Raw genomic sequence first — 26,653 nt, forward strand, 5'->3', positions numbered from 1 at the left:
CAGATTTGACCACATTTGGTTGTCAACGACGGCCAAAGGTTGATGGTCAACGACGACCATATCTTGGCTGTCATTGACGACTGTCTACTGCCAAAGATCTGGTCGTTGATGGCCAGATCTTTAGCCGTAGATCTGGCATTTTTTGGTCAAATCCAACGTGAATCTGGTCGGAAAAGGCTAGATCGACGCACTACTGGCCATATTCAACCGATAGTGTGCCATTACACCAGATTCTGACCAGCTTTCGGCAGTGGTGGTCGGAATCTCGTAAATTTGGGTTGTTGGGGTGTTTTTGTCAATTTTTAAAATTCTTCATAGGGATTGTTTAATTAAATTAATAAATTTAGGAGGATTAAAGGAAATTGAATAATTTAAAAAACTATTTTGAAAATAGGTGAAACAAACACAAATTTTGTGTTAACTTTTTTGGGAAAACTATTCTAGTTTTCCAATATGTAAATCAAATTGAGCCACTTATATTTTACAACCTTGGGGTGTAAAAGTATTTCCACAAAACATAAACCCGCAAAATCAACCAGCGGTTTCACACCAAACCCGCAAACTGAACCCTCGACTTCACACAACCAAAAACTCCATTTTAGTTTCTTCTTCTTCGATTCAATCCCCTAACTCAAACCCTAATTCATAAAAAAATGACAAAAACAGTAAAAGTCAACCATGAAACTCAAATCCTAAAGCTTGCAACACTCTCAAGACTTCTCCTCTTGACCCTAACCATCCTTTGGCGCGCCCTTTTGTCTCCCTACGACACCTCCGCCTCTCTAAATCCCGACTGCCTCGCCGATCCTGGGGCCCCGCAACACTCCAGAAACAATCCAATCAGTTCCGCCATCGAAAACGGCGTCGTCTGGGACAGCGTCTACTTCGTCCGCATTGCCCAATGTGGCTACGAGTACGAACAGTCCTTCGCCTTCCTCCCCCTCCTACCTCTTTGCATCCGTCTCTTGTCTCACACTGGTAAAAGGATGCCGTCTCTTTCGTTTCGTTTAAGTTACTTTCGCACAGTAATAAAGTTTCAAACTTGGGAATTTAATGTTTTGGTGCCCAGTACTAAAATGATTTTGTGTGTTGCTTGAAACGGTGATCCCGGTAATGATACTGACATTTCCCTTGTTGGTTCAGAGATGGGTACTAGTCCTTTAACGTTACTGGGCAGTTAATGTTTGAAAGTAGTGACATTTAATAATCATGTTGGTAACGTTACTGGGAAGTTAATATTTGAAAGTAGTGACATTTAATAATGGTGTTGTTAAAGTTGCCAGCCCGTAGTGTAGTGTTGTTACCACAATGATGCTGTGTAAAGTTTATGTTTCGCTGGTAAAATCCTGAGTTATTGAAACAGTTGATTCCTGTAATGTTACCGGGATCTGCATGTAGGTATAGTAGTATTTAAATTTGTTTCTTAGGTGGGTTGGATGACATTGTTGTTTTGTTACAGTTTTGGCACCTTTGGTCAGTGTTTTCGGATACAGAGCAGTGTTGGCACTATCTGGTTATGTTGTTAGTAATGTTGCTTTCTTGTTGGCTGCTGTTTACTTTTACAGGTAAATTACTCTAAGTTTGAAAGATGGTTTTGGCTTAGAATTTATGATTTATGTTTTAATTACTTCCTGATTCTAACAGGCTTTCAGTTATGATCTTGAAGGACCCTGAAGTTGCATTGCGGGCTTCGATATTGTTTTGCTTCAATCCAGCTTCCATATTTTATTCATCTATGTAATGTTCTCATCTTTGCTTCCATGCTAAAATGATGAAATGAAAAGAGAAAAAGGAAAAAAGAAGCCTGAACATGGTGATAAAAAACTGAATATAGCATGAGTTTTAAGTTCAGATCCTGCTTTTGATTAGCACGTGATGCAACACTCATAAGCTGTAGTTATATGTGTTATTTATTGGTGTTGACAAATGTTTGGGGCTTACTGTGATGCTATTGAAGATAGGTTGAAGTTTCTTGGTAGAAAAAGGAAAGAAATATGATGTCCAAAATGAGTTGTATCTGAAAATTGTCTTGTTTCTGCATTGCAGATATTCAGAGAGTTTATATGCTCTATTTTCAGTTGGGGGATTGTACTACTTAATGTCTGGTGCAAACAATATTGCCGTTATTTGCCTTGCTGTCTCTAGTTGTGCAAGGTCTAATGGAGTGGTTAATGCTGGCTATTTCTGTTTTCAGACCATGTATTGGGCTTATGATGCTCTATTCGTGAAAAAACGTGGTTATGTAAGTATCTTATTTTCTTCTTGGCATGTTTTGGTTATGATGCTTATAACAAAAAGTTGTGGAGAAAAGTGGTTTTGTCAGAACCCGTGTATCAAACACCTGGCAGTTGATCTCATTTTGTTGTTTGATTCAATGTGACAATGCATTTTGCCTACTATCTTGGGTTGAATAACAGGCATTCAATCTAAGAATACGATATTATTTCTTTAGTAATTTATTTTTTCGATGGCAGTTGGCAATGCAGATTCTTATATGTGGAGCATTACGTTGCGTATGTATCTTTATTCCGTTCATTGCATTTCAAGTATACGGCTACCACAATCTCTGTCTTGGCCGTTCTCCAGAAGAAATGAGGCCTTGGTGCAGAGCTAGAATACCTTTGCTTTATAATTTTATTCAAAGCCACTATTGGTAATCTTTCACTATTCAAAACAGTTTTCTATCTATTAAACTCCTAATCCCTTTCTCTTGTATTAATGGCTCTAGATAAAAGCTATACTTAGCAATCATATATACTTGTACTTTGGGTTTCATACTGGTATTAATAGATTAATGTGTTACCATTTTACCTGTGAATACTTGCTTCAGGGAAATATTAAGAATATGTTTTTGTTGTGGTATTTTTGGAGCATCATTGATATTTATCATCAATAGCTGATTCCTAGCATGCTTGATTCTTTTTTCTTTAATCCTTTTTTATGGGATGTAAGAGTTGATTCTGATCCAGAAGAGGGTGAGCGCTGTATTATCTGCTCAGTTTCAGTGATTTTGCATTTCCAGCTTTCAGTATATGTTAGGACTTTCTTCTTACAGGCCATATTGCCAATACCACATATGTTGCTATTTGTTTTCTTATATATGAAAGAAGTTGATTTTCTACTTATGTTGATGGTCACTTTGATGCCAGGGGAGTAGGTTTCTTGAAATACTTCCAATTAAAACAGCTGCCAAACTTTCTTCTTGCATCACCAATATTGTCTTTGGCACTTTGCTCAATTATCTATTACGTGACGGCGCAGCCCAAGCTTGTTTACTTGTTAGGATTTCAAGCTTTTAAAGAGGGAAAAGATTTTGCACCTGTGCCTTTTCCTTTAGAGACAGTCCCACAATCAAACAGTGCAAGTGCCACCATTCCAGAGAAACCCTCTTCTAAGACAGGTGTTACTTTCAAGCAGATATTGGCTTGTGATTTACTAGTTGATGTGTTTACAGCTGTCTTTATTTTTTTCATTTCAATTGCAATACAATGATACTTTCTTTAAGCAAATTGTCCATCTTGAGCAGGGAATCAGAATTTCAGACAGAGAAAGCAAATTCATAGAGAAGGGAATCCTGCAGTACTTCCACTAGAATATGGATCATCAGTGAATTCAGGATATTTGTCTGTCTACGTTCTCCCATTTATTCTACAATTGAGTTTTATGGTAGCCACTGCGTTTTTTGTTATGCATGTACAGGTGAGACTTGTCATTTGTCCATTTATTGGCTTATCATTTTCTTCTTTATGAGAAGGTTATAAATTTCATTTCTGTTCCGTAAATTGTCAACCTTATGAGGAATTTGCTGGTAGCAATTGCTTTGTATTGGAGGGATTTAAATCTGCATTACTTAATGTTAGACACAGTGTGCAGATTTTCATGTTAAAGTAGGAGAAAAATCGCTATCAGCCAACTAATGTATTCTTATACTCGTTACTGTGAAGTAACAAAGTAGTTGGTTAAATGCTCTTTATATTCTCAATTCCCTTTAAAGAAGAAAAAGCTTGTGAAACAAAATATAGTTTCACCTTACCATATTAAGAATGAACATGCTACTGTTTGGTTTTTGAAAAGTGAACGACTTCCTAAATTCTCAAAACTTTTGTGGCATGGGAAGGTTCTTCCACAACAATTATCAATTAGAAGTGAGCTAGTTAAAATTGCTTTGGTTGTTACTGTTTTGCCATAGACATGGTTAAACATGGCTATTATGTATCAAAATTTCTGATGTTTTATAAATTGACAGGTTGCTACGCGGTTCTTGTCAGCCAGCCCTTCGCTTTACTGGTTTGCTTCATATTTAATGGTATCTCCTGGAACAGGTAAGAGATGGGGATATTTGATCTGGGCATATTGTACAGGTTACATCCTCCTTGGCAGTTTACTCTTTTCAAACTTCTACCCTTTTACTTGATAAAAGCTTCAATGGTAGCTCTTTTTGATGTGCCAACTGAGAACTTCTCTCTTGCCAACAAGTTCTCCCTGTTTTTGCCACCCCCGGGCAGACTACAGACTATTGAACATGGGAGCTGCCCTAAAATTCTTCGAGAGGATTACGTCTAAAACACAAATGCAACTCACTGGTTGCTTTCCTGGTAAAAAATTTTGAAGTGGTGGCTGAAGGAAGCAAGCCAAGAAGAAAAAATGGTCCTAGTTTTGTCATCTTTCATTCTTTTGATTCATTTTTTTGGCAGTGAAAGCTTTGAATGTGTATAATATTTTGTGTCCCTTTATTAATTTCAATTGAGCAACTGAGTGATTTAACTGTTTAAGCGAGTAATGTTACAGATACAAAGTTATATGATCAAGATATTTTGGACGCTATTTGCTTAATTAATGCATAATTTAAGAATAATACTATCCTGACAAACATGTTTAACTAACCTTTTCTCACAAATACGGTATGTCAGTTTGTAATTGGTCAGCTCATATGAGTCCTGTTTGTCCAACAATGGGTCTTGTTTAATCAAGCCACTTGTAAGGTGTCATGATGCGTTTATGAGAAGTGTTTATCATACTATCCTTATTCATAATTTAAATGTCACAATTGAGATAAGATTTAACCATTTAAATATATTAATCAAGGGGCTTAATAATTAGTTCAATTTTTTTTTTTTTTTTTTTTTTTTGGTAATGAACAATTTTTTTTTTATCTATTTTTATAAAGAGTTAAGGACTTTTTCTCACCCAAAAAATGTCTTAATTACACTTTCTCACTCATAGAGTTTTAAAATACCACTTTACTTCTCAAATTTATATTCTGGCAACAAATATAGAACAAATTCGATCCAAACTGATAGGGTTTTTGAAGAGGGGAGGCCGATAAGTCTTTTAGTGGTGGAAGGTTGGATTTTGGTGGTTGAAATTAATCAGAATTTGACTTGGGAGAGACGGTTGTACAAACTCTAATCGCCTAATTATTGACGATTGGCGGGGTCGACAGGAGTGAGGTTTGAGGGGTCTTGGTGAGTGATGATAAAAAAAGAGAATGATGATGGTGTGAGGTTGTAACAATATTAGAATCAGAAACGGAATATAAATTTAGATAGTAAAATAATATTTTAAAAGCCTGTGGGTAAGAAAGTGTCATTAAGACATTATTTAGTGGAAAAAAGTTGTTTACTCTTTTTATAATTTCAAATTTGTGTGTGACAATTAAAGGATGGTTCCAGACTTCCAGGTATCATTTTTTGTATCCAAATTTTAACATGAGAATTTAGAGAGCAATATTAGTCTTACAAAGACAAATACAAATGGGGCATATAAAGATAATTACTATCCTTGATCTTCATGATTTCTCTCTCCCTCTCTCTTTTTTTTTTTGTTTTTTCCTTCTTGTTAACGTCACTTTATAGCTCTCTTTGTATTATTTTTGTAAGGATATCATTTTTCATTTAGCTATCAGATTCACATACTTTGATGGTTGAAACTCGGTCTAACATACAAAAGTAATACATGTTGAAAAAGACAATTAAATTCTTTTTAATTTTTTTATTTTAGTTACTTAAATATATAAGTCTAATAATAATTAACTTATTTCAAAATAAAAAAAAAAAAAAAAAAAAGAGAAAGAGAGAGAGAGAAGAGAGATGTTGAATCTAAGAAAGTTACAAAGGCCAATTTTGGGCCAATCAACACCACATTTCAAAATTTTTTTATTCGCCTTGGCTCCTTTTTTTTCAACAAATACGCATCTGTCTCGGCCAACGTCACCGTTTTAACTCGTCACCTACAAAACCCTAGCTTTTCTCCTCACTCATCCAGTCTCACTCCTACTCTACCATGTCTTCTACTACAACAGCTCCTCCTCCGCTCCGGCGAAGGTCTCGAAGTTCGCGGCGGCGGGCGAAGGCCGGCTTCGTGATTCCGAAGAACAAGTTGCCGGTTCGTTGGTTCCAGTCTTCAAAGGAGCGAAAAAACCGGGAAGCAACGATGTCGACAGTACGGTCATGAAGAAAAAAGTGTGAGCAAGGCTCAGAGAAAGACCAAATGGGTACCTGATCTAACGGAGGACGCCGGCGTTAGAAGGGGAAGATTGTTGGCTTATCAGGTATTTTAAGGCCGTGTTTGGGAATTTTTTAGAAAAAAGAAAAAATTGGTCTTTTAAGAAGAATGTTACGTTGCCGGTATGTGAATCGCGGTATTATTACTGGAATTTTTTATTTTTTTTTGTTAACTGATGGTGTTGCTAATGATAGAGGCATGTTTTTAGAAATGAAATTAGTAATTGGATATGATTTTGTGGGGATGGGTATGTTACTGGGCCGGTAATGTTATAGGAAAAAAAAAATGCGCATTTTACCGGGAGTGAATCCTGGTACCGTTATAGGAATTGGTGATATTTTGTTACTCACGGCTTCAGTGACGATCAGGTTGTATTTGTGAAAGTGAAATTAGTACTGGGTACACGATTTTCAAGGGATATTTCCGGGAGGTGATTAGCTTTGAATTGCCTGGTTGTTAAAGCTCCCGGTAAAATAGTGGCGTCTGGACACGGCCTTATTTTAGTTATAAATGTTAAATGCTAGTGCTTGTTTTTTTTTTTTTTTTTTTTTTAAGTTTGGTGAAGTACTTGGAAGTGCTTCATGGAAATGTACCATTGAACTGAGAGGTTAGGATGCAAAGTAGTAGTGTCAAGCACATCACAAGATGCTATATTTATTTTTTCATATATTTTTGGTATTGAACATGGGATAATTAAGTTATAAATTTGGTAGTAATTATGGTGGTAGTTCAGGTTCAAAAGCGAGCTTTTGGCTATCTTTTTTTCTGACATTTAGAGTAGGGCTTTTTTTGAGTTTAGAGAAACGCTGCTAGATGATATTTTTATCTTAAGAACCTTCAAAAGGATCCTAAGACTCTCTAGTTATTTCTTATTGTAATTGATACTCTTTGACTTCCTTAGATTGTTGATGTTAAGTTTAATCAGAATATCTTTGCTCATATGCTGCACTCTTTTGAATTTGGTCTTTGAAATGTCAAATTTGTAGGATTTTCTTTTCCATTAGAGTTAAATGTAGTGAAAATTTAGTGGGTTGGGGGCATTAAGAGCCCCGCTCTGTGGGAGGAATTTGTATATTGCTCAGCTGGTGGCAATTAAAGATTTCCCTTTTCCCATTGGGTGCTAAAATGTCAGTGTCTTCCATGTGAATGGGTCACATTCACATGGAGGCTTCCCGTTCCAGGTGCCACTAAGTGATATTACTGCCTTGGGCAGACTCGGGTTGATCAAATTGCGCAACAGCTGAAATTGGGAGTTCCAGATGTAGAGGACAATCAAGATTTACAATTAGCTGACCAGCATGATGATCAAAAGTCTTCAAATCCTCAAGCTGATAGTGAGGTACAATTATAGTTGATACTGCATTCTACCTTATTGCTAGATTTGGGTTTCATTATTTTCATTTTAATTATTATCTGGTTTTCTGAACTTGCAACAATATTTATCAATGTAGAAGTTAAAACTTTTGGAAATCGAGAAGCAGGAAGTTATTGGTATGTTTAACAGCTTTTCCATATAATACATTCTTTTTCTTTTTTTCCTTTTTCTGTATGAAGTCGTTATCTTTTTGCTTAAATTTCCAGGTGAGATTCTAAGATTGAATCCAAGCTACAAGATCCCACCAGATTATAAACCTTTGTTGAAAGAGGCAATAGTTCCCATCCCTGTAAGTCAAGTGTGATGTCGACATTCATTCTGTGCTTGATTTAATCATTTTCATATATTAATTTCAAGAATGAAATGCTCATCGGCTAACATTTTACTGAAAATTTTCTGAGCATGAAATGGAATATTTCTGAAAAAGCAATTATGCCGTCTGTAGCATTAGGTTAAGGTATAGTTTTAATAAGTGGAGCTGGATTTTATAAAAAAAATATTAGAAAGAAGAAAAGTTGTGTGAGAAAATTTTAAAGCATAGCTGTTTCAAAGTGGGTGAAACAAAAGGTGCTAGTTTGTCCATTACTACTTAACCAAAATTACCCTTGGGAAAGAATGAAAGTCGTGTACCTTAAACAAGACATTAGAAGATGTACACTTTTGGCATGCCAAACTTGGATCCTATTTGGGTTGAAGGGTTAGAATATAAATAGGTTTTTATATTCTTGTTGGAGGTTTTTAGTTATTCAAAATGATTTACACATGTAAATATTTGTTCCTATTATGCATGGTTGCTTTGTTTGGAAAATTCAAATGCCCGAAATTTTTTCATCCTTGTTATATTTTATCATTGCAGAACCTGATATGATGTATAATTACAATACTAGCTGTAACAAATCTAAGTGTGCTTGTACAAGTTGTTTAATAATATAGAGTGTGTGTGATGAATGTGCATGAGTCATAAAGTAATGGTTTCTGATGCAACTCTGTCGGTTTTTACCAAAGCAGGTAAAAGAATATCAAGGATACAATTTTCTTGGTCTAATATTTGGACCTGCAAGTGATACTCAGAAGCGATTAGAAAAGGTAAATAGTTTTGCTCATACTACTATGTGTCCCTGCACTGGTGAGTTATCAGTTTGCAATACTGCTTAAATGATCAAACTAGTAATTTCTATGTTAGGGTTTTATATATATATTTTCTGAATCATGTATGTATCTTTTTGCAAATTAGGAAACTGGAACAATAATACAAGTTTATGGCACCAAGGCAGATACAGGAGAGAAGGTAATTTACTCATCTTTTAGGAGGATATCACTATCTAAACACTCTTGAACATTTTATTTCCTAATTCTCATAGTAATATTTTAAATTTATTGTGTTCAAAACAAAAATGAGGTTGAAATAGATGCTTCTGGATTTAGGAGAATGTTGGCATGGAATCTTGTGTTTCTCTGTTCTTTACCTTCTTCATTCCAGGTTGAAATATCACCATCTGATGGGAATGTCCAGAGTACATTTGAAGAGTTGTATATTAATATCTCAGCTGACACATATGAAAAAGTTGATGCAGCAGCTGACCTTATTGAATTGCTAGTCAATTCAGTATCAGTAAGTGCATTCCTTAGGAGAAGAAATCTATTTACTTATGATTGTTCAGTTAGATTTCATAGCAAGTTTTCTCGTATCTTGGTTATGTTGCTGTTGTTATTGTACTACAGTCACTCTTCTTTTTATGAATATTATTATAACCTTTATGCAGGAAAATTTAGCTGCTATTTCAACATCTACTTTGGTTTCGAGGGAAAATGCCAATGCTCTTAGTCAAGGGCAGGATGAAGGTAACCCATTTGTGATCCCTAGTGCTGCTGTAAATCAGGGATTAGCACCTGTGATTGGACCTATGCAAACTCCTGTACAAGGTCAGTTTCAATACCAAAGTCCATGGTTCCCATCAGGTCCACCTCAAACTCCAATGCATCCTCTGAATTCTTCAGCACCCATTTCCACCAATCCTGTGAACATGCCTTCACTATTTGGGCCTCGACCAGCTGGTTTCACTTCAACTTTCCCAAATTTGCCTCTTGTCCCCCAAAATTCACTACCGCCAATGCAAGTTCCTCCCCATCCATATATGCGTCAGATCCATCCTTTGGGTCATGCTGGTCCATCTAGTAGTTTTCCAATGCCATCTCAGCCTTCATCTGCTCAACTACAAGGAAGATCTTTAATCCCTTCATTGCCTCAAGCTGTGTCAAGTATTCCACCAAGACCACTACCTGACAGGCTATTGACTCCTACAGGGAGCTCATCTGGATGGTCAGGAGTTCCTGCAGGTGCTGCAGCATCTTTAGGTTCAAGCAACATGGGACAAATGGCTCCAGTAATGGTTCCTCCCCAGGGTCTTCGTCCCGGAGTTTCACGACCAGGTGTTGCAGCTAATGCTCTTCCAAATATGTCAGCACGCAATATGGCTTCTCCTTCTTTTCCATCTGGGCCATCCAGCACAGCCCTAAATCGTCCTGCAGGACCATTTTTTCCTTCTGGTCCTCCGCCACGAGTGGGATCTTCTCCGGCATTTCCTGCTTCTGGTCCTATGCAATCTTCACCATTGGTGCCAATGGCAGCTTCATCAGGGCCATCAATATCACCACCAAACTTTTCTACTATAAATCAAGCCTCCGGAACACCTTCAAGACCTCAACTCCCAGGTTCTGGTGATTTTACTTTTCTACCTCACCAGCCACAGAATCTAGCCCCTTTAACAGTTCCCAGGCCAAGCAGTCAGCCAATGATGATGAATACTCCACCCCATAGACCAATGATGCAACTGCCAAGCCCTCAAGCTCCATCTTTTCGGTTGACTGGTCCTAGTGCGACTGCTCAACCTGTCATGCAAGGTTTTCCTCGGCCACAGGTTGGCAACCAGATGGGTCAACCTCAGGCTCCTATGTTTGCCAGAAACCCAAATGCAGCATTTGCAAATGTAAGTCCTGTTGCTCCTACAACTCCAGTTTCTCAAATGAGACCAAGGAACTTTGGTACCGGTCTGCAAGTGCCCAATTTGGCTGGTCCTTTCCCTCCTAGGCCAGGAAATCCTTTGCAGCTTCAGCAGAATTATCCAGCACCAGCAAATCGACATCAGAATCACATAGGTCTAATTCAACAGTTTGGAAACGATCGCCCCTTTACATCCGATAAGCTGGCACCAAGTCCTCGTGGACCGCAGATTTATGATCCATTTTCTCCTACTGCGTCTATTCCACCTCAACAGCAGGGAGCGAATCCAGCAATGGCCAGAAAACAGGAGAATGATCCAGAGTACGAAGATCTGATGGCTTCAGTTGGAGTGAAATGATATGGTATTGCGTTGGCTAAACTGAATTGATTGATAGAACCCACAAGAGTCAGCTAAATCATATTTTGTAGTGCTCTATTAATTACTTGCATGTTTCGGAAGTTGTGGTTTCTTTTAGTAGATTTAATACATATTTCATCCTCGATTACTGATTCTCAATAGTTTGCATATGCTGATTATCCTATGGGAAGCTTGCGTTTTGTTTTTAACTATAATATTACAAATACAAAATTTGTTTCAATCTTGTCTCCAATGATACGGCAGTTGATTTGTTAACCTTGTAATGGTGAAATGATGAGATAAATAATTTATATGAACAAAGCAGCTGAAACCCCATTTCAATGAAACCAAATCCTTGGGCGTTTAAATTTGCCCCATCTAAAATAAAGACTCCATCATGAATGGCCATATCCATTTTTCTTGTATGTTTCAAATGTTCATATAAACATTATAAAAATCAATCAAATGTCCTAGTTAGATTTAGGCAACTGTCATGTCCTCTATGATAGAACAAGAAATTGAAATTAGTAAGCACATTGTGCCAATCTTTGCGTGTCTTTTATCTCATGTTCCTTTTGTGTATTTCTTCTGTTTTCCCTCCATTTGGCATCACATTTCTAGGCATTTGTTTAAACATCACTCAAAAGTGCAAAATGATTTTCATTATCAAACTAGAAAATGGCATATGATATGATCTTATGAGCACAATTTGGAGCTGCCGAATTTGTGCTGATCTGCTGATGTTTCCTGTTGCAAGTGAAACGACCGCCGCACCATGAACACGGTTTGGGGGGCACAAGTTCAGGAGATGCATACACAGGATAGGGCCTAGGGGAGAAACCACATTCTTGAGGTAATGCATATAGCATAGAAGAGATATCTGCACAATCATCATGGCCAATGAACATAACACGGTTTGTTCTATGTTATACTATCTATAATGACTTCTACACAGTTGATGATCGGTGAGACAGTAAAATCATTCAATCAAATGCCCTCTAGCCAGCCTGTTGTTAATCATGCAATGAAAGAATAGCAACCCCAATCCGAAAATTCGAACTAAAACATCTAGATATAGTTGAGCAAACATATATCAACTTACTATTGAGTTTTTCAATCAATGATGTTGTATTCAGTCCATTCCATCTTTATTTTTCCTCAAGCTTGGGGCTTTTCCCAAATCAAACATTCTCAAACATGTGTTGAGTTTTAACCATATCACACACTCACATCAAACAGACAAGGAAAAAATACCCCAGTAAGAATGAAGCTGAATTGTCGAAGCAAGAGAACAACATAAGAAGTTTCTGTCTCTGATTCTAATCTGTACAAGTGCATTGGATACATACAAAAGTTGACCATTAGATTTTCAGATGATTCAAATCGAAGGACCAGACCTGAGCACCGTTTCTAGTTTCTCAGCCTTGACGTAATCCCTTTCTGTGAGAGGTCCAGCTGGAAATGCTGTAATTTCAACAATAAGATGAGGAGTTGGGAGTTCATCAAAAAGAGCCCTCACATTGTGGCAGCACAAGCTTTCACCGTGAGCACTCTCCCTCCGAATTTGACAACCCTACAAACAGCAAAGAAATTCTGTGAGCTAATGCCCATTGTAAGCCATTCTTATAATTTTTATTCCCAATGGATTCAGAAAAGGTATATGTCAGTTATCTGAGGTCTTATTACTTTGTGAGAAGTGCTTTCTGTGAAGTGATCATCATCGGATAGTAAGGATGCAATAGCTTTGAGAAGGCGGCGTCCCTCAGATTTGGAAGGCACCCTGTAGTTCCTTCTTAATGTACCCTTTGTTGTAGGATGCCATTTACTCACCAATTTCCTTTTGTCAGCTGCTTCCTTGTCTGATGAAACAGAAAGAACAATCCCATTAAAGAGAAATATATACTTTCAACCAAAATGTAAATCATTAACAAATTTGTTGAGAGTGGATGAAATAAAAATGCTTAGAAAGACTTAAGAAAACCAAAATTAATTAGTACAACTTCAATTCAGAGGAATTGCTTGACCCAGAACAAGTTATTAATGATTTGAAGTGTGAACCTCTGATATGAAGATAACTATCTAATATATATGGTTTCTCTTCTGTCTTTGTGATTGAACACAAATCAGGAAAGAATATGAAAAGAAGCACATAACAGAGGCAAAGTCATAAGCACCACAATGACTGACCAGATAATGTTTGAATTAAAAGATTCAACATCGGGAATTTAAAAATGCTCCTCATTGTAGATAACAGGCCAAGAACAAAACAATAGATAAGCGAACATACTCGGTTACATTGTGATGATAATCCAGATTATCTAAGGTAGCCGGCAATCCAAAAATCATTGAGCTCAAGAACTAGGATTGCAACATTTCTTTAATGTGTAAGGCACTTCAAAATCACATCTTTGTTGATTGTCACAATTCAATGTTTTAGGTATCAACAACATTCTATTTTCAAAATTTGCAATCCGTTAATATAAAAAGTTAGAAACAAGTTCAACGGAAATACCCATTTAAATGTTATGCTTAAAAAGTTATCAACCAATAACATATATTCCACATTAAACATCAGAAGAATCTAGAAATCAACTAAAAATCTTTGCAAATACAATATCACAGAGATTTACTCAAACCTATTTCTTTAAACCTCTTCAATGCCACTATTGCAAAGCCATTACTTCTAGGTTAGAAATTACTTTTAGTCACTTTAAAAGCTAACAAATTGCAGCAAACTAAAAAAAAAAAAGCTCGCATATGTAACATAGGGTATAGATTAGCAACAAGCTCCACAACGATTTTCAGACAACAATTCATTAAATCAAAGTCAACAAAAAAGTAGCATTATCAGGCCAGTTAAAACACGAAAAAAGTAATATTTACCAATCACGTGTGTATAAATTCCATAGTGCTACTACTTTGACATATAATGTTACTCTTATAATGTTAAATTGACTAAAACCAGTTACAGTAACGATAACAGGGATTCTCATCCCAATACCAAACCATTTACATGATTAAAGTAAATGAGCAACTAAAGAAGGAAATTTCATATTCTGTTACAACTTTGACATTGAATGTTACTAATATAATGTTAAAAGTGCTAAAACCACCAACTTACATTTACAATACCAGCCATCCCATCCCAGAACCATAGCATTCACAATGGTTGAAGAAGATATGCAGGTAGAAGTAAAAATCATATTTTATCACAACTTTGACATTGATGTTACCATTACAATCTTAATAATGCTTAAATCAGCTACTTACAGTACATACCCGCTATTCCTGTACCGGTACCATGGCACTCACGCTACCTAAAATAATACACAAGTAAAGAAGTAAAATTCTATTTTATTCCTACTTGACATTGAATGTTTCTATTATTACTCAGCAATGCTAAATCAGCCTACTTACAGTAACAATACCGGCGATTCCCACCCGGAACGCAGCATTTAAAATGATCAATCAACTAAATACACAAGTAAAGAAAGCCACAAACCTGGTTTGCCTTGTATGTTCTCTAACCACTTAGAGACCCCAAATCACCAGATTCACTGACAGTAACACCACCACTTCTAACCCTTAAAAAAAAAATCAACAATCAAACATTAAAAAAAAAAAAAAAAAAAAAAAAGAACTTAGACTGAAGAATGATCCAACCTACCAAAACAAAAGGGTTATCTTGAGATCCAGCTAAGCCAGCCTTCAAGAGAGCATAGTAGACACAAAGTCTACCGACCCACAAGACTGAGCTTCAAGCAAAGAAGCATGATGGTGGTTGTTTTTGTGAGGTTTTTGGGCTGGTTTTCTGGGGTGTTTTGTGGGGGTAAAAGAGTAATTTTCGGAGGGTTTGGAGGCTGAGAGGGGAAAAGAGATTTGGGGAGGAGATTGTTGAAGTGGCTCTGGTGTTGAAATGGGGAAGAAGAAGTGATTAGATTGGTTATGACTTGCATTTGCATTGCTTTGTTTTGCTCGGAAAATGAATGTGGGAGAAAGTGAGTGAAAGGCTGAACAAGAGATGAGTTTATGTCAGGACTAAAGGATTAAACGACTTCGTTTAGAATAAGCAAGAAAAGAGAAGATAACGAAAATATATAATTTAGATAAATAGTTCTATCTTCATTTAAAAAAAAAATAAATATATAAGAGTATGTCTTCCGTCGTTGCAAGTTAGATATATAATTTTTAGTTCTAAAAATATATTATTTTTATATAACTTAACAAAAATGTTATATTCCTCTAACATGATATAATCATTTAATTAAAATTAATTACGAATTGTCATATATACAATGACCAAAGTCTACCAAAATGTACTAATTTTGAATAAGAAAAAAGTTTTGAGCATGTTTTATCACTTTATTGCAATAATCTGTTCGCTGAAATTCAATCAATTGTCACAAAATGAGGATTTGAAAAGGATAAGAGCCCACTCCAAATATTTAAAAACATTAATGGATAGACAAGTGTTATAATAGTGAAATCTTCTGCTCCATCATCTTATCCATTCCAAGTAATATCTTCTGGTGGGACATGGGAATCAACCATTTTGCTTCTTTCTTCATATAAAAATCAACCCATAATGACAATTTTTACATATTAATTCTATCATTAAGAGAAATAACACAACTCTCCCTACCATTACACCATATGGACAATTTGGTTAGTATTCTTCAACTCATGATAGGGCAAGCTCTATCGGCTTACTAAATTTGTGTTCTTTCGAGAACTTCAACGATCGATCTCTGTTTTAAAAACTGGACCGGACCAGGACCTGACAGCTTCTCCATCCTGGTTCAGGTCTTAGGGGAGTTTTTATAATATTTCAAAATTATAAGGGTTAACTTGTAATTTTATAAGGGTGTTTTGGATATATATCAAAAGTTTAGGGATTAATTGGTAATTTTTTAGGGTATTTTTAAATAAATAAAAATTATAGGGACTAATTGAACTTTTTAGGAAATTTTTTGTAATATATTAAATTTAAAGGATTAATATGTAATTTTTTAAAAATAAAGCCTTGTTTATTATGCTATTCCCAAAAAAGTTAAAACAGTAAAATGTCATTATTCCCAAAATATTATTCTATATTTTTTATTTTCTTTTAAACCCCTCTAAATTTGTTAATTTAAATAAATACTCCCAAATATTTTTTTTAGAAATTGTAAAAACACTTCGACCACCCTCCGACGGTGGTGGCCGACTGTCTGTATTTAATGGGTGGATTGGGGGTGTTTTTATTAACTTCTAATATTTTATTATAGGGGTGTTTAGTAAATAAACAAACATAAAATATATTTTTGCTAATTTTCAAATCCTACATCATAATATCCGCCACATTTAACTTTTTTCAAAATATTATTCCAAAAACTATCAGAATAATGAACCAAACGGACTCAAAATTGTCGCTGTTTCATCGGTCCAACCGGTTGGACCATTTGACTCGTGATCCGGGCAGCAAAACAGGTTGCCCTCCGATTGGAGTTTTAAAACAATGCAATCAATATATTAACTCTTGAAATGTTGCACTTTACAAGTCTATCTATAAAAGTTACAAATAAGAGGTTGAACAAAGAACACAGCACATTACAAACCAGTAACCTATTCACAAATTGAACATTCTTGTACAACAAAGTACAAACAACCAAATATGGCCAAATTTCTAAAGATGCTAGTTTTTTTGTAAAATAAATTTCTTATTTTGTTTATAAATACAAGAAGCGTAGTTACATAAAAACGACCAAAAAGAAAAAAAAGAATATTATTTCTATTGTACAAGGGAGCCTAACATCAAAGGACATGCCAAGCTCGGGCTAAGGTAATAACAAAATGCGGAGCTAGCTATGACCAAAGTTAACTACAAAACACATGGGAAAGTTAAGTCATATCTTTACAAGCCGGACATCATTCTGACCGAAAGCAGTTCCACACCCGGGGCACTTCCGATGCCGTATCTCTAAGTTTCTTTGGATACATGGATTGCAGAAGAGGTGATAGCATTTCACAATCACGNAAAAAAAGAATATTATTTCTATTGTACAAGGGAGCCTAACATCAAAGGACATGCCAAGCTCGGGCTAAAGGTGATAACAAAATGCGGAGCTAGCTATGACCAAAGTTAAACTACAAAACACATGGGAAAGTTAAGTCATATCTTTACAAGCCGGACATCATTCTGACCGAAAGCAGTTCCACACCCGGGGCACTTCCGATGCCGTATCTCTAAGTTTCTTTGGATACATGGATTGCAGAAGAGGTGATAGCATTTCACAATCACGACCTGATAAATATTAGCACAAGTACACATCCATCAGTTCATCGATACAAAACCAGAAAAATGGTGACTCTAATATTTTTATTAGAATCATAGCAATGAATAAGAATATAATGTTCAACTGCAACAAGGAATTATGTACAAGCTTGCATGCATACTAACCTCCTTCGGGCGGTCAAAACACACACCACACTTGAGAATAGCTTTGCAATCTTTTATTTCATCCCTAAGTTTCTGTATTGCTGCCTCTCCAGTTTCAGAAGTCAATTCGTCAACCTTGTTATTCAATTCCATGAGATCTTCCTCAAGCTTCATCCTCTCTCTTCTGGTGAACACAAAATGGCAAGCAAAAAAAAAAAAATATATCTGCCATGTTAATTCTACCGCAACAGTATTTTAGGGAAGCACAAATAACTTCATGAGCAGCCGAATTGGAATTTGGTATCTATTGTGGGGATAAAAAATCACACTTCTCAACAAATGGCATCACAAAATCAATGTCACAAATTTTTTACCTTTGTCCTTATCTTTATCCTACAATCTAACTACAAATGTAAATACAATTTGCTTAACGATACATGACATACGCATGACATATGACAATCAATATTAAGGAAAAAACTCACCTTTCTTCATCCAGTTCTTTTTGGATGTCATTTAACTTCCGCTGGATCTGCTCATGTTCCTTCTCAGAAGAAGTAACAGCAGATTTCAGCCACTTCAAATCCTTCTCAGCATCAGCCAATTCCCACCTTGCTGTTTCAAGGCTGATTGTAAGATGTCTGTCTTCTTGAGTAGATTTCAGAGCCTCTGTCAGACAGGCTTTCATCTGAAAGATTTGAAATCAGTTCACAAAAGATAAGAAGGGAACAAAATAACCAAACAGCACACTTTTCCGCAGAGTGTAAAGAAAGTAAACCTGCTCTTCACTGTGGAGAATCCTTAATTTTAAAGATTCTACAAGTCCATTAACTTGTTGAAGTTGCTTCACTGATGCCTGCTTCTCAGAGATTAGAAAGCCTTGTGCCTGCTTTGTTTTGACGCTCTCAGAAACAAGCTGCATCATAAATCACATAGCCCATGAGCCATTTAAATCAGGACAACCAGTTGAAACATCAAAAAATGTAACAAAAAACAAAGAATGAAGATTGTAGAACAAAATCACGGCATAGGTCAGACCTTGATGTTGTAGTCATCCCTTTCAGTCACCTGCAGCAGCAAATGCTGGTTCTGGGTCTGCATGTCTTCATATGCTTGACCAATGGTCTGGAAATAAAAGAATCCAGTCATTGAGCAGAAAGAATACATATATTTTGATTTTAAAAAAAAAAAATAAAAAATAAAAAATGGTGGCAAGTGCCACCAAGGAACCAAAGCTGCAGTAAATACACCCCTCCCCCCGACACCAGGAAAAACCCTTCTCCATATAAAAAAGGGGGCAAGTGTTTTGAAAAGTAATAACCTCAATTTCAGAAATGTATGCCTCTGCTTCCTTATCTTTGCTTTTAATAGCCTCTGTAAGCTCCATAACATCCCTGCAAGGGAGAGAGATAGAATTTCGTTGTTAAGAGGAAAAGTGGCTTCCATATGTCCTTCAATTGTTTAAAACATGCAAAAATACAATTGAAGTTGAACTAACTCAAACAAATACAAGAAGACCTTTGCAGCCATGTTTTTCATCCACTTTTATAATGATTTATCGAATGATGCCACTTAGGGAGGACATATGGGATTTTCCAAAGATGGGAAAGAGGTGAATGCCAAAAGTTTGTGTGACATTTGGCTACTTGGCCACAATCAGATGCTAACAGGCAGAAGGAAATTTTTTTATTGATCACTTTAAGAGAATAAAACTTCTCATAGGTTAGACTGAATCAACTATCCAGTGTGGACACTTGCATAGGTATCACACAAGCCCACGGCCAGTGCAATAGCACTTAGAGCAATAGAGGTACTAAATGATAAACCTATAATTCATTACAGTTATCTCAATATTACTTGTGCACTAATCCAGCTTAAGTAGGCACCAAGTCGTTTTACCATCAATGCATACATTCCAAAAGTAATTGAGTGCCATGAACTGATTTTAATGTCAAAAACAACTAGATAACCCTCAGAGCAAGGAGCAATTACATTACCCAGATAAATCACAGAAATGAATTATCAAGTCCACCTTAACTGAAAAACGTACACACTTGCTTAAATTTTAATTGATGCAAAATTTGTATATCTTTGTATTTACAGGCTCTGAACTAGGTGCAGTAGACATTACATTGTCTAAATTAAATACATATTTAAATTCTTGGGAGATGGAAGGAAAATCAATCCCCTTTCTCAGCCATCATAAAGGAGAAATTCATGACTCTCAGTGGAATAAAGCATGTCTCTCTCAAGAAATTGAAAACAATGCGTTCTTAAATGATAATGAAGTTTCTAACTACTGTCACTATTTTTATATATTTACAAGAAATATACATATAATAAATTGACAATAGAAGCAGACGAGTTCCCATTTTTCTTCTCAATTCAGCTATTACCATGGAAAACCCAAAAGCTAACAGATGTGCATGATTATTTATAAAGAAACAAGAGTGAAGATGAACCTCTCAGAAACATCCAGTTTAGCCCTTAGTTCAGCTATTTCAGCTTCAGCAACTGAAAGCCTTTGTTGGCAAGCAGCCTCAGCCTCATTAGCAGCTTTCACCCTCAATTCCAGACTATGTTCATCCAAGGCACTTTTTAAGACTTCAGCTTGTGAATTAGCTCGACGTTCAGATTCTTTTATCTCAGCCACATCTCTGAAGTTCAAAGTTTGAAAGTTAAGTATAATAAGAGACAAAAAGCCTTAAGCAACCATATGCAAAACAAGGCAACAAGTGGAAAAACATAAACAAATTACTAAATTAAAATGGCCCAAAAAATTCAATTAATAGTAAGATTCTAATGAAACACATCCCAAAATCCCTTGACAGACTAGTAAACTATCATATTGTTAGTTTCATAAGTCTTTCCAGTGTTCTACTCTTGTACAAAATCAGAAATTAGAATGCAACGCAACAAATATATAATGGTCAAATTATTTCTTCTTTCTCCTCTATTTTTTACTTTCCGTCTTTTTTTCCTCATAGCATGGGGCCCTCAGATCAATTTACCTGTTATCATAACCTTCCTGGCCATACATGTCCAAGATAATTTGCAATTCCAGTTTTTCCTTTTGCAACTTTTCAATCTGCAAGACAAAAATCCCAGTCAGCAACAAATACTAAGTGATAATCATAAGAGCTTCAAAGTTATCATATTTCATGTGGAACAGGGTCACTAGACATTATGGGCCCTAAGTTCTGACATGTTTAAAATATATCTCAAGCTTTCAATTGTTATATTTGTTAACTTATTTTTACATGGATTCTTCAACTAATATATGGGCCCTAAGTTCCGGCTGTCCTTTTACATGTGTTCCACAAAAAATTGGATGATAGCAATCAAGAACATTAGTCATTTATGCTTTCTTGTTTTTTATTACGGAATTTTCCTTTCTCAAGAGGAAGAAGAAAAATTAAACGTGACAAAATTTGAACCAAACTAGATGATAAACACTTCACAGGGTTTAAATTGACCTAGGTATTCAGATCCAAGCAATCTGAAAAAAGGTCTGACAATCCTATTTTCAAATATTCATGAAAGGAACCTACATCTAATGCGTAGGAAGTCAAGACAATTAAAATTAACATAAGAAGAGACAAACTTACCAGAGCCTTCAGAGATTTGATTTCTACCATCTGCTCTGCACATTTGTCTTCCAAACACCTCTGCTCATGCGTCTATACCAACAACAAAAAACTGGCAAATATCAGCAAGCAGAATTCACTCGTTGTAGTCTCATAACAAATATGGAGATGTACTATTAGTAAATTTAAAATTAACAAGCAGCATTGCAAACTTTCACTTTGTTGACTTGAACGAAAAAAGAATGCATTTTAGAAGGGTTAAAGTTAAAGAGAAACAGTGACAAAAGAAATGGTGGTAGTTTGAACGGGTGTGATAACGAATAATGGCTGGTGGGTTTTGCTTCTTTAATATTTAGCTTTTGGGCTTTCAAGTGTGATGATTTACAGTTCATTTGCACAGGATTCTGGGAGATAAAGACACAGCCATAGAGATGAAAAAGAAGACAAGAAGGAGAAGAGAAGTTTTGATGACAAGATTAGGTTTTTTTTTTTTTCCTCATTTATTTTTTAACTTTTGAGTTTGTTTTATGAATATCTTTTATATTTACCTGTGATTTGATTTATAGAGGTGAGACAGTTTTTGAACAAAAAATTTAATGACAGCATGGTTTTTGTAACAAAATTGGAATTAGCCTTGGGGGAAACATATCATAACTTAACCTCGAAAATGGAGTGAAGTAACAAATTAGAAAACCATTGAGCATATCAATCATTTAAAAATAGTTCGTCAAAGGGTTGATGTAATTTACTAAGTAAATAAGAATGACTAACGATAGGAATAACAAACGTGAGGATTACTANCCTTGGGGGAAACACGTCATAACCTCGAAAATGGAGTCAAGTAACAAATTAGAAAACCATTAAGCATATCAATCATTTAAAAATAGTTCCTCAAAGGGTTGATGTAATTTACTAAGTAAACAAAAATGACTAACGATAGGAATAACAAACGTGAGGATTACTACTTATATATATATATATATATATATGAAAGGGATGAGAAGCAACCTTAGTACTTAAGGAAGCTTTTAGTGATTGTGCTTCATCACGCAAGGAAAGGGCTTCATCGGCAGTTTCCTTCCATCGATTCAGCTGAGCTTCCATCATCCCCATTTCCTTAGACAAAGCCGACGCCATTACACGAAACTCCATTTTAATATCGTTTCTCCCTGGAATAATAAAAGCATTGAAAAACCAGAAGCTCTACTAGAATGCACCTGAAAGAGAAACTAGCAAAACAAATACCTGAATCCTGAACAGCTTCTTCCATTTTCATCTCAAGATCATTTTTTTCAATCATACACTTCTGCAGCTGATGCTCTAGCTGTTCAATTCTAGATTCAGAATCATCAATGGTGCTCCTAGCAGCATCTGCTGACTCTACTCTTACATTCAATTCCTTCTCCCTTCTTACAACAAAAGACCTGTCAATCTGAAATCAAACTTTTAGCGACGAGAAGCCAGTACCAAAACACAGCATGCCAAAATAATGGAAACCAAAACATAGCAGTTTAACCTGCAAAGAATCTGTGAATGCTTTGTATCGTTCCAACTCAACATTCCAATGTTGGAGTTGATCATTGATTAAATTATACTGTCGAGACGAGTATATATATTTGTCGTCATTCACATCATTCTGTACAAACACAATATCAAAAGTTAGATTATAAAATGTACCAAAAATAAAAACAATAAGACAAGTGTTTGAGACAAAAAGAAAAAATCAAACTCATGCGCGTAATTCTAATTAAAAAACCTGAAGATTTTGCAATTGTTTTGACAAGTTGATGTTGTCCTGCTGTGCATCTTCGAGCTCAGAAAGACGATCAGCAGCAACTATCTGCAGTACTTGTTCAATAATATCTTCCACTCAGTTAGATACAAGTTAGACCATACAAACAAACTGGGGAGAGAGAGAGAGAGAGAGAGAGAGAGTATCACATAATTGATACCTTTGTTTCCTCAATGGAATCCTTCAATTCCTGCATGTCCATTGTCCTATCAGCAGACTTCTCTGGTGAAACACTTCCATTAGCAGTTACTGCACCTGGAGTCCGCAAAGGCATGCCAGATGCCACATCTTTTTGCATCTTCAGATTGACCAGCTTTCTTCTACTTTCTTCAAGTTCAGCCATGCTCTCTTCGAGCTCACCTAAGAACATAAACAATATATACATATGGTTAGTAAACAATCATGAGGTTCCACATCAAATGTGGATTGAATGTGTAAGAGAACCCACAAATAAAAACCTAATTTGTTAAACCTTAAACATAAGCAACAGAATTAATTTATACACGGCTGCATCAAATACAATTTTGATATAGCCAAGGACCCACATTCAGAAATTAGGTTTTGAGAACCAAAACCATGAAAACACATCTGGTAATAGTATTTTGAATAAGTATAGAAAAGAGTTGTAGGTGTTTCCAGAACCCTTTTTTTTTTAATAAATAACCATTTTGAAGTTGTTTTTGAGTTTATCACTAAATCTTGGAAAACAAATTTTGTGTTTTCTAACTCAAGTTATTCATAAAAAATATTAAACATATATTCTATCTATTTTTGGATCTGTAAATGGAAAAAAAAAATTGAGAAATGGTACCCATAGAACAGCTAAGTATTTTCCAGGTTGCTAACATTCTTCTGAATAATTACATGTCAATAAGGGCCCCTTTGGTTCACTATTTTTATCCTATCCTATTCCACCATCCTATCCTAAAACCCCAAAAATGCATTTGTTTCAATATTCTAAAAAATCAATTCTACTTTATTCAACTCAAAACATTAATAATTACCTTTCTCGTATATATAACCCAACTCAACTCAACTTTACTTTTTTCAAAATACTATTCTAAAAGCATTAGAATAGTGAACCAAACGGAGCCTAACATTTTGGCAAGTTTCAATCAACAATATTAATATGTTTCTTCTAAAAAAAGATAAATAAATAAGAACATGGCATTTTGGCATGACTGCAGAGAGTTATGCATCTAGGTCAAAACATGTGCAAGAAAAATAAAAATATCTTCAGTCAGAATTTTATCACAGACCTGCGACGCGTTTAATCTCAGACTGATCAACTGAATGGTTGCATATATATGTTTGAATCCAATTAGCATATTCCTTATGCTTCAAATGGAGAATTTCAATCACCTCATGCAGATTTTTAGCCTCTTCTTTCATCATATCATCCATCTTTGACAATTGGATAATGGCATCTGAAAACCCCAAATGTATGACAATAATCAATTCAAAGTTCTGAATTGAATACTACTTTGAAGATCAACAATGAAATGGACTAACCTAATCATAGGAAATATATACGAAGAATGATGAATTAACAATTGGACCTGACATCAAGATATCTTCTGACCTTCTGCAGATAGCTTTCCTTGCAAAGTCTGAGCTACACTCTCAGTTTTCACCCTCTGTGCTTCAATGACATCTTCCAGAAACTTCATCAACTCCTTAGTAGATGAATGACGTGGAGCAAGGGCTTCTTCAACGTAATTGGCAATCCCCTCATTACCAGTATTTTCAATGCAATTTACTCGTAGCAGTCTACCAAGAAACATATCCTCCGGAGGACAAGATGGAACAGGATCTAAAGTATAGCTCAAGTCAGTAAACTTAATCAGATGTGAAAGTCAAGGTTAATGCAATATATAAGATTATAAGACTAATTTATTCATCTAGTAAACAAAAAGGCTAAAATGCTAAAAGACCTCGTGGCTGGTCTTTGCAATCCAAGTTTCGTAAAGCATTAGGGCCTCCACCGGCTCGTACCCCAAGCAAGATCAAATCATCAACCAACTACACAGCAAAACGACAGCACTAAACACATTAGATCAAAACTACATAAGAGGGTAAAAATGACAAGAAAAAGGATACATATCAAAAAAGAAAAGACACTTCACCTGATTCCAAAGTTGATTCACTGTAATTAACATGTCATCATACGAAGTTTGTTTATCTTTAAATTCCTTAATTTTGGCTTCAAGATCATGCAACTGATGCTTCTGAGCATCTAGTTGCTGTACAAGTTTTTGATTCTGATACTGAAGAACTGCCGCATCAACCTGGAGAATTAAAATCATGTTAAAAGTTTCTCCCCTTTACAGTTTTACATTAATGTAACTCATACGAATGAGCAACTTGAAAAGAGTTAATATAAATAACAATATTCTCCGTATCTACAAACTCTATCATGCCCTAAACAACAGAAACCTAGCTGACACTGAGTTCAGTTTGTTTGTTCATGAACCTATATGTTTGCTCTGTTGACAAACTAACCATGCTAATCAACTATTGCCTCTGGATAAATCGTCAAACAAATAAAAAGTGACACTCTTAAGTTCTATCTCACAAACCTAAAACTTATAACACTACTGAAGTCTAACCCAAGAAACAACTATTCCAAATAAATTTTTTTTATCTTTGTTATCATTTATTTGAGCTCCAATTAAACATAAAATACAAATAAATTTTTGAATCATATATAGCAACAAATGCTAGTAACTTCATAAATTTTACATTAATGTAAACACAAACAAATAAACTACTGAAAAAGAATTCCTATATAAGCAATATCAATAATCCTCCATATCTATGAACTCTAAATTGCACCGAACAACCAAAGCCTAGCGAATACTGCATGCGTCTGTCCAGGGTTGTGCTTCCGCACATAATCAGATTGTTTGTTCGCGAATTGACAAATTAACCATGTCAATCAACAAATGCCTCCAGATAGAAATGTCAAACAAATAAAAGGCTCACTTACAATTACTATCACGTGAACATAAAACTTATAACAGCACAGTAGCATACCCTAGAAACAACTATTCCTCGTAATCCTTTTATTTTAATTTCTTCGAGCTAAGTTAAACATAAAATTCGGCTAAGTTCGCGTTTCATATTGCGTATTACACCTATTAATGCAACGTAATTTTCATAAAAGAAAATAACTAAAAAAGGAAACCTAACATTAAATTATTTTGAATATGCAAATATTGTAATCATAAAACGAGACGATTCCGATAATAACTATAAGAACAAATAAAACAAAGCGAGCTAGAGAGAGATTACGGTTTTGTTATTCGAAGGAGAAGTGGCAGAGTTGCGAGCCATGGAGGGAGAAAGAGGGTGAGAATTCAAGTGCGGCTTCTTCTTGTCTGGCTCTTTCGGCCCTTCGTTTTCCATTTACAACATCTAGAGGCCTCTGAAAACCCTAGAAGAAGAGAGAGTTTGTGCGTGTTGCGAGAGCGTGAGAGAGGAGAGAGGCTTTGATTCGAAGAGAAGCGAGAGAGAGTGTGAGTTTGTGTCACTAAAACGATGTCGTAGCAATCTACATTAAACGACGCTGTTTTGATGAAACGAATTAGGCCCAGTTGGGTAGAGCACTCGGCCCAG

The 26,653-nt window shown here is 35.6% G+C and overlaps 4 protein-coding genes across 6 annotated transcripts; 2 read left to right on the plus strand and 2 right to left on the minus strand.

Moving 5' to 3' along the window:
* The first annotated feature begins 522 nt into the window (after positions 1-522).
* Positions 523-4,814, plus strand: LOC116139428 (GPI mannosyltransferase 2). Its single transcript, XM_031425103.1, has 8 exons — positions 523-978; positions 1,460-1,565; positions 1,645-1,737; positions 2,047-2,242; positions 2,475-2,653; positions 3,150-3,400; positions 3,527-3,699; positions 4,247-4,814. Exons 1-8 carry the CDS (start codon positions 654-656, stop codon positions 4,412-4,414), a joined length of 1,491 nt encoding a protein of 496 aa, XP_031280963.1. The 5' UTR covers positions 523-653; the 3' UTR covers positions 4,415-4,814.
* A 1,397-nt stretch (positions 4,815-6,211) lies between these two features.
* LOC116139359 (branchpoint-bridging protein) lies at positions 6,212-11,467 on the plus strand. Its single transcript, XM_031425036.1, is given in 10 exon segments — positions 6,212-6,379; positions 6,382-6,443; positions 6,446-6,550; positions 7,718-7,843; positions 7,956-7,995; positions 8,086-8,168; positions 8,888-8,965; positions 9,114-9,167; positions 9,360-9,491; positions 9,643-11,467. Coding segments are annotated over 10 exon segments (2,373 nt in total). The 5' UTR covers positions 6,212-6,282; the 3' UTR covers positions 11,239-11,467.
* An 880-nt stretch (positions 11,468-12,347) lies between these two features.
* On the minus strand, positions 12,348-16,031 carry LOC116139399. Its single transcript, XM_031425078.1, is given in 6 exon segments — positions 12,348-12,811; positions 12,925-13,097; positions 14,741-14,776; positions 14,779-14,816; positions 14,886-14,988; positions 16,016-16,031. Coding segments are annotated over 6 exon segments (561 nt in total). The 3' UTR covers positions 12,348-12,616.
* A 1,296-nt stretch (positions 16,032-17,327) lies between these two features.
* LOC116139412 (E3 ubiquitin-protein ligase BRE1-like 2) lies at positions 17,328-26,517 on the minus strand. 3 transcript variants are annotated; one of them, XM_031425088.1, is made up of 19 exons: positions 26,330-26,517; positions 25,162-25,323; positions 24,970-25,057; positions 24,618-24,848; positions 24,295-24,462; positions 23,196-23,395; positions 23,000-23,083; positions 22,760-22,879; positions 22,489-22,675; positions 22,252-22,412; positions 21,265-21,336; positions 20,668-20,744; positions 20,119-20,313; positions 18,978-19,050; positions 18,695-18,781; positions 18,435-18,572; positions 18,142-18,344; positions 17,678-17,840; positions 17,328-17,521 (listed from the first exon to the last, which is right to left on the minus strand). In XM_031425088.1, the coding sequence occupies exons 1-19, from the start codon at positions 26,441-26,443 to the stop codon at positions 17,390-17,392; spliced, it is 2,655 nt and encodes an 884-aa protein (XP_031280948.1). In that variant the 5' UTR covers positions 26,444-26,517; the 3' UTR covers positions 17,328-17,389. The 3 variants fall into 3 exon arrangements, with proteins under 3 accessions (XP_031280948.1, XP_031280949.1, XP_031280950.1); XM_031425089.1 differs by lacking the exons at positions 24,970-25,057; positions 25,162-25,323; positions 26,330-26,517 and having other exon boundaries at positions 24,595-24,753; XM_031425090.1 differs by lacking the exons at positions 24,970-25,057; positions 25,162-25,323; positions 26,330-26,517 and having other exon boundaries at positions 24,548-24,753.
* Between the last annotated feature and the right edge of the window lie 136 nt (positions 26,518-26,653).

The sequence above is a fragment of the Pistacia vera genome, unplaced genomic scaffold (genome assembly GCF_008641045.1).
Source record: "Pistacia vera cultivar Batoury unplaced genomic scaffold, PisVer_v2 Contig350, whole genome shotgun sequence".
In the NCBI taxonomy this organism is placed as follows: domain Eukaryota; kingdom Viridiplantae; phylum Streptophyta; class Magnoliopsida; order Sapindales; family Anacardiaceae; genus Pistacia; species Pistacia vera.

What these genes read in the sequence shown, in the direction of transcription:
- LOC116139428 (XM_031425103.1), top strand. Translation starts at nt 654, where the DNA reads ATGACAAAAACAGTAAAAGTCAACCATGAAACTCAAATCCTAAAGCTT. An exon ending in TCCATATTTTATTCATCTAT is followed by an intron (nt 1,738 to 2,046) that starts GTAATGTTCTCA and finishes TCTGCATTGCAG; the next exon opens with ATATTCAGAGAGTTTATATG. An exon ending in TCGTGAAAAAACGTGGTTAT is followed by an intron (nt 2,243 to 2,474) that starts GTAAGTATCTTA and finishes TTTCGATGGCAG; the next exon opens with TTGGCAATGCAGATTCTTAT.
- LOC116139412 (XM_031425088.1), bottom strand. Translation starts at nt 26,443, where the DNA reads ATGGAAAACGAAGGGCCGAAAGAGCCAGACAAGAAGAAGCCGCACTTG. An exon ending in AAACTGGATGTTTCTGAGAG is followed by an intron (nt 19,051 to 20,118) that starts GTTCATCTTCAC and finishes TCTCCCTTGCAG; the next exon opens with GGATGTTATGGAGCTTACAG. An exon ending in TTCTCCACAGTGAAGAGCAG is followed by an intron (nt 18,345 to 18,434) that starts GTTTACTTTCTT and finishes CAAATCTTTCAG; the next exon opens with ATGAAAGCCTGTCTGACAGA.